We start from the raw sequence: 10,000 nt of genomic DNA on the forward strand, positions 1-10,000 counted from the left end.
AACCCCCCCACCCCACACACACACACAATATCCCCCCCCCCCGGCACTCAACAAAACAAAGCAATACCCAGTTGCCGACGGCGCCGGGCCAGCCCTTGTATGCCTTATGAGGATCGATGCTGCGCGCGAGTGTATGCCACTTGTCCATTTGAGACTTGGACACGAGCCCATCCAATGTCTTGAGCGTCAGCATCAGCGGCATGGTGTAGAAGTTGCAGTGCCCCTGTGCGCAGCCTTGGTCACCGACGGGCTGACCGAAGGCAAGTGCCGTGAGGGCGGCCGTGGTGGCGAGGGCGACGTCGTCCAGCACCTCCGCTGACAGCGTCGAGTTGAAGTACTCGTTGCGCACTAGCGTTGCTCCAGCAAAGGCAAACGTTGGCGTGCTGTACTGAATCTCCACGCCTGCATACGGGTCGATGATTCGGCCATACTGCGGACTAAAGGCATCCTAACAGTGAACGTATGTGTGTGTGTGTGTGCGTATGTGTGTGTAGGTTTGTGTGTGTGTGTGCAGTGAGTCACAACATCAGATCGCCACCGTCCTCGCACACACGCACACGCACACGCACACGCACACGCACACACACGCACACGCACGCACACGCACGCACACGCACGCACACGCACGCACACACGCGCACACACGCGCGCGCCACACCTTGATTTGGAATTGCCGGAAGTGCAGGACAACGGGAGCGATGACATCCAGGTAGGTGTCGCGCGTGAAACCCGTTGGGTGGAAGTCCTGCTTGTTGAACATCTTGACATTATGCAGGGCGCTGATTACGACTCCTTCGAGCGGAAATGGAGGTAGCTTCGCCGAAGCAAAGCCCACAACAGCTCCCACCACAACCACAAGCAGTGCCACCGCTGCCATGATGCTCCTGAATGTTGTTGTGGGTGCTGGCTGGGTTGGTTGGTGTTTGTATTTGTGTTGCAGTGGAAAAGTTCTGAAGAGTCGTTGGTGATTTGGCCAGTTTTCGGCAAACAACAACGACGAGGATGAGGAGCGTGTTGCGGCGACTGTCAGCCGTGCTGTTTGACCTCGATGGCACCCTCGTCCACACCGGTGCGTCAGCCGTGAGTGAGTGTGTGTGTGTGTGTGTGTGTTTGTTTGTTTGTGTGTTTGTGTATGTTTGTGTGTGTTTGTGTATGTTTGTGTGTGTTTGTGTGTTTGTGTATGTTTGTGTGTGTGTTTGTGTGTGTGTGTGTGTGTGTGTGTTTGTGTGTGTTGTGTGTTTGTGTGTTTGTGTATGTTTGTGTGTATGTGTGTGTGTGTGTGTGTGTCATTGTACTTTTGCGTCTGTGTGTGTGCTTGTGTACGTTTGTGTATGTTTTGTGTGTGTGTGTGTGTCATTGTACTTTTGCGTCTGTGTGTGTGCTTGTGTACGTTTGTGTATGTTTTGTGTGTCTTTGTCCATGTGCCTGCCTCTTGTGCCGATGTCTGGCACCATGACCATCACACTGCACCATGGCGGCAACACTAGACCATCTGCACTACCAGGCATGGCAGCACCATGACCATCACACTGCACCATGGCGGCAACACTAGACCATCTGCACTACCAGGCATGGCAGCAGATTGGCAAGGAGATTGGGCTTTCCATTTCCAGCGATCAATATGAAGAGACCATCTCCGGTCGCCAGAATCCACCCGTGCTTCGAGGTGTATCTGCGTGTATGTATGTATGTATGTGGCTGTCTATGTTTGTGGCTGTGTCTATGTGTCTGTGGCTGTCGGTGTCTGTCTGTCCATCTATCTGTCTGTGTGCATATGTGTATGTCTGCGTGTGTGTAAGTGTGTGTGTGTGTTTGCTCCTTTTGCCACTTTGCCATGATATTGCCCCTCTTTCTTCTCCGTGTCCCCTCTTCCAACCTCACCAACATCACCAACATCACCAACATGATCAACATCACCAACATCATCACGCCACGCTGCCTTCTGCAGAGCTGAAGCCCGAGCTCCCTGAGCCCGAAGTACAGGAGCTTTCACTCCGCAAAGAGGCCTTGTTCCGGGAGCTGGCAGCGCAGTGCACAGACCCCGTGGATGGCATTGTCCAGTTCTTGGAGGCGCTGGATGATGCCGGTGTTCCCAAATGCCTCGTCACAAACGCCCCGAGGTATGATGCTTTGTGAAGACTGAGAGGCTAAGTGTGTACACCTGTGCGTGTGGGGAGAGAGAGAGAGAGAGAGAGAGAGAGAGAGAGAGAGCGAGAGGGACAGAGAGAGAGAGAGAAGAGGACAGGTGGTAAGATAATGTGCAACATCCCACTGGCTCTTGTTTGTTTTGTTTTGGTTCTTTGCCTTGGGTTGCACAGCTTTGCTTGCACTGGCTGTTGTTGTGCCACTCACCCACACGCACGCACACAGGATCAACGTTGACATGATGCTGCAGGGTTCGAAACTGGACCGCTTCTTCCCCACCTCTCACCAGGTGAGGGCACGGCTTGCCACACACACACAATGCGCACAATGCACACGCTCAACACTCACACACTCGATACTCACACACTCAACACTCACGCACTCAATCCACACGCGCACTCAATCCACACGCGCACAATACACACACACACACACAATGCACACTCCATCCTCTCACCAACGCTTTTTTTTTTTTTTTTTTGGTGGCAGATCCTTGGAGACGAGTGCACACACGCCAAGCCGCACCCTGAGCCATACTTGCAGGGGCTGAAGCTGTTGAATGCGCAAGGCAGCCGTGCTGTGGCCTTTGAGGACTCCATTGCGGGCGCCTCTGCTGCCATCAAAGCCGGCATTCCAACCATCGGTGTGCTCACCACCCTCAACCCAGCGGCCATGACCAAGGCTGGCGTCGCCGCCACCATCCAGGACTACACCGAACAGTACGTCAACCAACGCTGCTATGTGGGTCGATGACCGAACGAAGAACGGGGGGGGGTGATTTGTCTGTCGGGAAGAAGCAACCAAACGTCACTGAGGGAGTTACATTTGATGTGACATGTGATGTGTCACACACACACACACACACACACACACACACACACACACACACACACACACACACACACACACACACACACACACCACATTGATTTGGGAACGTTGCTCCATGCTATCTATGCCCACAACAACAGGCACCTCGCACCACAGTAATGTAACAGCTCCTACGTCCCATCACACTCACGTCGCATTCACTGCACACACACACACACACACGCACACACACACACACACACACACACACACACACACACACACACACACACACACACACACACACACACACACACACACACACACGCCAAAAAAAAAGGTTCCTTCTATCGACACTGAACAGCATAAAATGAAGTAAACGCTAAATTGTGGAAATTATACTCAATTTTCCGCATTCCTCCCTCCCCCAACACAACACAGTCAGTTTTGTTGGCAAAGGCACAAACAAGCACTCACAAACAACGACCAGCACACACCACACCCCTCCTCCTCCTCCTTGCACTTACCGTCCTCCCTTTTACTTGAACGTACAACTCCGCTTTGACGTGTGTCACATCACTTCACTACCGCTTAGCAAGCACACAGTAGGAACCACCACCCCTCTACTGCATCACAGGCTGCGTTTTCATTGCCTGTCCTCTGCCTCCTCCGCCCCACTCCACCTTTCCCTTCTTTCGGCGTTGGCGGAACGCTCGCAGCAGATTTCTACTGCCGATCGATACTTGTGCTCGTCCGGAGCCTTCTCTCCCTCCCTCTTTCTTTCTTTCTTTGTTTTGTTGCTTGGTTGGCTGGGAGTCCACCCCCCCCCACCCACACACACACACAAACGCTACTTCTCTGTTAGCCGCCCGCCACCATGTCGTGCGGATCGTCAGAAACAGACAAGCGCAGCAAAAAGATTGACAAGGCCTTAAGAAAGGCCGGTCATCAAAGCAAGGTATGCGAGCATGTCTGTGTGTGTGTGGGTGTGGGTGGGTGTGTGTGGGTGGGCGCGTGTGCTTGTGTATGTGTACTTGTGGGTGGATGGCTTCTTTGTGTCATTCTACTGACGCTTGCAAACGGTCCTTCGTCACGCCCCATTCCCAAAACGTGACTATGCACACACACACACACGACACACACACACACACGACACTCATTCTCACCTACTCGCCCTCGCACATCACGTTGCATTACCCGACTTTAGGGCGTGTTCAAGATCCTGCTGCTGGGCACTGGAGAGTCTGGCAAGTCCACAGTTGTGAAACAGATGAAGATCCTGTATTGCGGCGGCTTTGGCGATGAGGAGAGACAACGGTTTCGTATCCTCGTCTTCCGCAACTGCCTTCGCTCCATGAAGGCGCTGGTCGATGCAATGGACCTGCTAGAGATTGCGTTTGAGAACCAGAGCCTGATTGAGCAAGCATACGACCTGCTCGACATCTCCGAGGCGTCGTTCACAGACCTCGCACCACACAAGGAGCTCTTCCGAAAACTGTGGGAAGACAAGGGCGTACAAAAGGCATACGCGAGGCGAGACGAGTTCCAGTTGAGCGTCAGCACAGCGTACTTCTTTGACAAGTTGAACGACCTGTGCGAGCCGTCGTACATCCCAGACAACGATGACATCCTCAGAGCGCGTGAGGCAACAACAGGCATTCACGAGGTCTCCTTCGAGGTCGAAAAGGCAACTTTCAGGTGTGTGTGTTTGTGTGTGTGTGTGTGTGTATGTATGTGTGTGTGTCCGTGCGCAGCACATGGCATGCATCCCTCTGTGTGTGCCCCTGTGCCTGTGACAACGTTTGCGTCTCTACGTCTTGTCTGGCTTGCCGAGGCAGCGTGTGTGCTCTTGCCATGAATGTGCTCACCTTGAATTATGAACGGACGTGGATGCATTCACTCGTGCGCCTCAGGATGCTTGATGTCGGTGGGCAGCGGTCGGAGCGGCGAAAATGGATTCACTGTTTTGAGAACATCACAAGCATCATCTTCATCTCTGCGGCAAACGAGTACGACCAAGTGCTTGCCGAGGACAGCGAGACAAACCGCATGAAGGAGAGCGTCGCCCTCTTTGCACAGGTCAGCAGCACTCTTGTGTGTGTGTGTGTGTGTGTGTGTGTGTGTGTGTGGGTGGGTGGGTGGGTGGGTGTGTGTGGATATACGTGTATGTGTGTGTGTGTGTGTAACGATGTGCAGCTATGCACAACTGCGGGTGCAACTTTTGCCTGCATCCCCCATGTGTTTATCGATTTGTCCTCCGTGGTCCATGTTTGGCACCATCTCACCACCTGTTGATGTTCCTGGCGCAGATTATCGGCTACTGGTGGTTCCGGGAGACGTCCTTTGTTCTGTTCCTGAACAAGCAGGATTTGCTTGAGGAGAAGGTGAAGCGCTCCTCTCTCAAGAAACACTTTCCAGAGTTCCCGGTACGTGCTACACTCAAGGCGGCCTCGTCACACACACACACACACACGCACACACATGCACACACATGCACACAGCACACACACACATGCTCGCAACGTGTGTCACCTCTCATCCACCATCACTCTTTCACTTTGTCGCCCTTCCTTCTGCACAACTGCGGTTCCAACTCCTTCACAACTTGCCCACGCCTGCTCCTTTTACTCACGCAACCCCCTCCCCTGCCTCACCTCTCGATTGGCTCGTCTCGCTGCACTACCGCGTATGCGCTGTGCACACGTGTGCGTGTGTGTGTGTGTGTGTGTGGTTCAGGGCCCTGACGGCGACTATGAGGCGGCACGCGAGTTTATCCAGGACCTGTACTTCCGCGAGAAGCCGGAGACGCACCAGCTGTTTGTGCACTTTACAACGGCAACCAACACAGAGAATATCTACCACGTCTTCAACGCAGTTCGGTCCACGCTCATTCGCTCGCAGCTCAAGAACCTCAACCTCTACTGAGCCCACAAGTCAACTAGAAGGCGACAACAACAACAGCAAGCAATCATTGCACTTGGTTTCAGCTTTGGTTTACTCCTGCCTTTTGTCTTGATCTTTACTGCCCGTCTGTGTGTCTGTGTGCGTGTTGTTTTCTTGCCTTGTTCTTCCTCCCTTTTTTCTGTTTCCTTGGCGGTGCCAGCAGTGTTGTTGACCATTGCTGCTCTCCAGCACACCATCGTTTGCGTTTGTACATCCCGTTACTCTCCCGTCGTGCGTGGACGTTTCAATCCCTCGGTTTTCGCCCCCCCCCCTCCCCTCCTTCGTCTCACATGTCGCGGGGCATGCTGTTGTCATTTCACACCACTGGAAGCTTGCACTCGTTTCTTTTCTTTCTTTCTTTTTTCCGTTGATTTGATATTTTCGTCAGCCAATTCTGCCCCATCCTCCCCCTCCCTTCCTCCTTCACTGTCGGTCATCGTTTCCAGTGATGACCTCGTTCAGCCTTTGCGTCCTCTTCTACCGCCACCTCCACCAGGCCCTTTCTTCTTCTCTTCTGCCCTTCTCCCTTTGCTTCCTTCGCGGGATACGTTCGGTGCTCCTCTTGTGTTCCTTTGCTGCTGTGTTGGTCGTGGTCGTGGTCGTGGTCGTGCAGCCGCGCTTTCCCTTCCCTTTCCTTGCCTTCTCTTTCCTTTCCTTCTTTTGGTTTTGCTCGTTTCTCTTTCTAGTTTGCACTCGTGTGTTTGCATGTGTTTCGTCATCACCGCACATGCGCACGGTGCCACGTAGCCCTCCACCCCCTCATCTCCACCCTCACACCTCTTCCAGCATCGTGCGTTCATATGGTGCTTCTTTGTTTTGTGTTTGCGCATGTGTGTTGTGTGCCTTTGCAAGTTGGTGTGATCACCATGCGTGCATGCACGCATGCACAAGCACTGCTCTCCCTCACCCCCCCCCCCAACACACACACATTTCCACACATGCGCATATGCAATGCAGTTCGCAATTGTGTGTTTGCCTGTAATAAACCTCTTCACAACTCGTTACACGCTCACACATACAGATGCTGGAGAAAAACAACTGCCTATTGTTGTTTGGCAGTGTGAGCTATAACCACGGCATGTCTGTGGCGTGGTGATATATTGATTGATAGCAGCCCGTTGTTGTTGTTTGTAAGTTCAAGTTGTTGTTGTTTAAGTTGTTGTTTAAGTTGTTGTTTAAGTTGTTGTTGTTGTTGTTGTTTAAGTTGTTGTTTAAGTTGTTGTTTAAGTTGTTGTTGTTGTTGTTGTTGTTGTTGTTGTTGTTGTTGTTGTTGTTTAAGTTGTTGTTTAAGTTGTTGTTGTTGTTGTTGTTGTTGTTGTTGTTGTTGTTTAAGTTGTTGTTGTTGTTGTTGTTGTTGTTGTTGTTGTTGTTGTTGTTGTTGTTGTTGTTGTTGTTCACGGTTGCTGAGACAACTGCGTGCTGGCGTGCCACACGTTCACACGACGTGTCATGTTTCAATCTAATCGTGGCAGCACCACTTGGGACCACACAACGTGATGTGATGTGACGTGATAACACGAGAACACATTCGCAAACTGGCAAGGACAACGGCGCCGACAGTATGTATATAGCACGGCACACAGCGTGCAACACACATCGCATAAAACACATCGCACACAGCGTGCAGCGTGTAGCAGGTGGCCGTGTCACTGCACGGCATGGTCGCATGTCACTCCTGCGGCTTGATCCTGGTGGCATACTGGACTACACGCGTCTTGATGGCATGGTACACGCGCGCAACAATGGCTGGGCAGTAGCGGTGTGTGCTCGCATGATCTGGTGGGAACAGCAAAGAATGGGGCGGAGAGTAGCAGCATGAGCGCGGAGTGCTGCGTGCAAGGGACAAGCAAGACGACAAGAAATGCAACCAGCACAAACATAAAGACACACACACACATGCACACATAACATGCACACATGCACACATAACATGCACACATGCACACATAACATGCACACATGCACACACATACACATACACATACACAGACACAGACACATACACAGACACATACACAGACACAGACACAGGCACACATCAACACACACAAACACATACACATACACACATCAACATACGCACATACACATACATATACACATACACATACACATACACATACACACACACGCACCGAGGACAAAGACGGCCTGGGACCAGAAGATGCGGTTGGTGTTGTTGCGGCGCGAGTAGAAACGGAGCATGTGGAAGAGAGCCATCGTCATAAACGCCAACAGCGCGGGAATTGCCAGCCTTTGCACAGCGACACGAAAACACCGAGACAGACGCGGGTTGAGCGGCGGTGGTGGTGGTATGATGGAGAGCGGGTGAATTGTATGTGAAGGGCAAGTGGCAGATTTGGAAATGCACACACCAACCACTATGACACACATGCGCATTGCAGTACAGGCATGCCGCACGCAGATAACAAGCACACATGCACACACGTATCCGACGCACATGCACGCATCACGTGTACCTTGAGGTGACGAGGGTGAAGACGGTGAGAAAGAGGGCTGCAACCTCAAAGTTGCAGATCATCTGAAAGACCTGTGATCCAACACAGGCAGCAGAGAAAAATGTGTCAGCGGGCGGTGATGTGAGACGATGCTGACAAACAACGTGCAGCATTGATTGCGAGTGCACTCACCGACTGCTGCCGTTGCGCGATGAAGTTGATGGGGAACTTCAGCACGGCCGGCTGTCCCGTCTCCTGTTGCGTGTGTGTGTGTGTGTGTGTGTGTGTGTGTGTGTGTGTGTGTGTGTGTGTGTGTGTGTGTGTGTGTGTGTGTGTGTTGAGTTGCAGCAAATGGGTTAACTCGTGTGATGTGCACTGTGATAGAGATGCGACGCCATGTAACAACCACTGCTATGGTGGGTGTCTCCCTCCAGCCCTGCCCGGTCGACCGACAGAACAAGAGGCAGCTCAGGGCAGCAGCTCACCCGCAGCATGACGTTGAGGAAGCCGATGACGGCAAGCAAGCTGTTCAAGGTAACTGGCAACAGCAGCACAAGGGATGGCGGAAGACTACGACAGCACGCAACCCAGTGTAAGTATGGTCGTAGGTAAATGTGCACAGGTGTGTGTGTGTGTGTGTGCGTGTGCGCATGTTTGCGTGTATGACACAGAAAGCCAGTGGGAAAACACATACAGAGAGTGTGAGTGTGTGCGTGACACAGACAGCGAGTGGGCAAACACAGAATGTATGTGTGTAAGCAAGCGACCGAGCGAGAGGGAGAGAAAGGAGAGAACAGTGACACTCACGAACATCGCATGGCAAACAAAGCGGTACTACCCCATCCTTGCCCACGTGCACATGGCATCAACGCCAAGCACAAGCGCAGGAGGTGCAAGAGCGTTTACAACGAAGGCACACAAACGCACGTACATACATGTCCCGCCACCAACCAACCTGTAGATTGCGAGGCAATAGAAGACGTAGTGCCCGCTGTCTTCATGCATGGCACGCCGCAACCAGTCCCGAGTCAAGCTCACGCCCTGTTGTGGGTGTGGGGTTGAGGGAACGTGGCAGGGTTTGAAAAAAACTATGCCGTTTGTTGGCGCAGCCACTCGTTGGTTGATTCAATTACGCACTCACTCACTCACCTACACTCACTCACTCACTCACTCACTCACACACACACACTTACTCACTCACTCACTCACTCACTCACTCACTCACTCACTCACGCACGCACGCACGCACGCACGCACGTACAGACCTCCAGGCGCTGCATGACGCGTGCAGCGTACACGCCCGCAAAGACGACAATGGCCAGCCTCATGTGCACAATGGCAAGGATGATGCCCAGTAGCCTGGCACCAGCAAGCACGGCATCCTGCCGCTTCCCCTTCAGATACTCCTGTCATGCGCAACGCAAAGCAGGCAATGAACGCCATGAGCCTTGATGACACAACCAACACAAAAACAAAAGAGAGAGAGAGAGATAACATCACCTCAACACCCACACACACACACATACATACACACACGTCCACTTCTCTGTGCAGCCAGCATCATCACCGTTGTCACCAGTGACCATTGCAGCATTGCCACTTTGTCACAACACATTGCCGCGCATCGAACGCACCACCGCAGA

General features: G+C 52.5%; 5 protein-coding genes across 5 annotated transcripts in view; 3 read left to right on the forward strand and 2 right to left on the reverse strand.

The window, feature by feature from the left end:
* Window positions 1-958, reverse strand: part of PTSG_01695 (uncharacterized protein) — a 5,092-nt gene extending 4,134 nt beyond the window's left edge. Inside the window, exons 1-2 of the mRNA XM_004997615.1 lie at window positions 659-958; window positions 17-448 (exon numbers count right to left, since the gene is read on the reverse strand). Coding sequence (XP_004997672.1) covers window positions 17-448; window positions 659-877 — 651 coding nt within the window. The 5' untranslated portion in view covers window positions 878-958. The remainder of the gene's footprint in view (window positions 1-16; window positions 449-658) is intronic.
* On the forward strand, window positions 943-3,340 carry PTSG_01696 (uncharacterized protein). The gene is made up of 6 exons (XM_004997616.1): window positions 943-1,069; window positions 1,553-1,666; window positions 1,949-2,120; window positions 2,371-2,434; window positions 2,635-2,864; window positions 3,296-3,340. Exons 1-6 carry the CDS (start codon window positions 1,003-1,005, stop codon window positions 3,327-3,329), a joined length of 681 nt encoding a protein of 226 aa, XP_004997673.1. The 5' UTR covers window positions 943-1,002; the 3' UTR covers window positions 3,330-3,340.
* A 492-nt stretch (window positions 3,341-3,832) lies between these two features.
* Window positions 3,833-5,880, forward strand: PTSG_01697 (guanine nucleotide binding protein; the record flags this gene model as incomplete). The annotated part of the gene is made up of 5 exons (XM_004997617.1): window positions 3,833-3,913; window positions 4,163-4,653; window positions 4,869-5,034; window positions 5,265-5,381; window positions 5,692-5,880. The coding sequence occupies 5 exons, from the start codon at window positions 3,833-3,835 to the stop codon at window positions 5,878-5,880; spliced, it is 1,044 nt and encodes a 347-aa protein (XP_004997674.1).
* A 466-nt stretch (window positions 5,881-6,346) lies between these two features.
* On the forward strand, window positions 6,347-6,880 carry PTSG_11769 (uncharacterized protein; the record flags this gene model as incomplete). The annotated part of the gene is made up of 1 exon (XM_004997618.1): window positions 6,347-6,880. One exon carries the CDS (start codon window positions 6,347-6,349, stop codon window positions 6,878-6,880), a length of 534 nt encoding a protein of 177 aa, XP_004997675.1.
* A 463-nt stretch (window positions 6,881-7,343) lies between these two features.
* PTSG_01698 (uncharacterized protein) overlaps window positions 7,344-10,000 on the reverse strand; it is a 2,726-nt gene continuing 69 nt past the window's right edge. Inside the window, exons 1-8 of the mRNA XM_004997619.1 lie at window positions 9,992-10,000; window positions 9,623-9,763; window positions 9,313-9,398; window positions 8,843-8,927; window positions 8,550-8,612; window positions 8,379-8,449; window positions 8,034-8,152; window positions 7,344-7,674 (exon numbers count right to left, since the gene is read on the reverse strand). The exon at window positions 9,992-10,000 is cut by the window's right edge and continues 69 nt beyond it. Coding sequence (XP_004997676.1) covers window positions 7,568-7,674; window positions 8,034-8,152; window positions 8,379-8,449; window positions 8,550-8,612; window positions 8,843-8,927; window positions 9,313-9,398; window positions 9,623-9,763; window positions 9,992-10,000 — 681 coding nt within the window. The 3' untranslated portion in view covers window positions 7,344-7,567. The remainder of the gene's footprint in view (window positions 7,675-8,033; window positions 8,153-8,378; window positions 8,450-8,549; window positions 8,613-8,842; window positions 8,928-9,312; window positions 9,399-9,622; window positions 9,764-9,991) is intronic.

The sequence above is a fragment of the Salpingoeca rosetta genome (assembly GCF_000188695.1).
Source record: "Salpingoeca rosetta unplaced genomic scaffold supercont1.3, whole genome shotgun sequence".
Classification (NCBI taxonomy): Eukaryota; class Choanoflagellata; order Craspedida; family Salpingoecidae; genus Salpingoeca; species Salpingoeca rosetta.

Coding starts and splice junctions, on each gene's coding strand:
- PTSG_01696 (XM_004997616.1), top strand. CDS start 1,003: ATGAGGAGCGTGTTGCGGCGACTGTCAGCCGTGCTGTTTGACCTCGAT. Junction 1,070..1,552: donor TGGCACCCTCGTCCACACCG/GTGCGTCAGCCG, acceptor CGGCAACACTAG/ACCATCTGCACTACCAGGCA. Junction 2,435..2,634: donor TCTTCCCCACCTCTCACCAG/GTGAGGGCACGG, acceptor TTTTGGTGGCAG/ATCCTTGGAGACGAGTGCAC.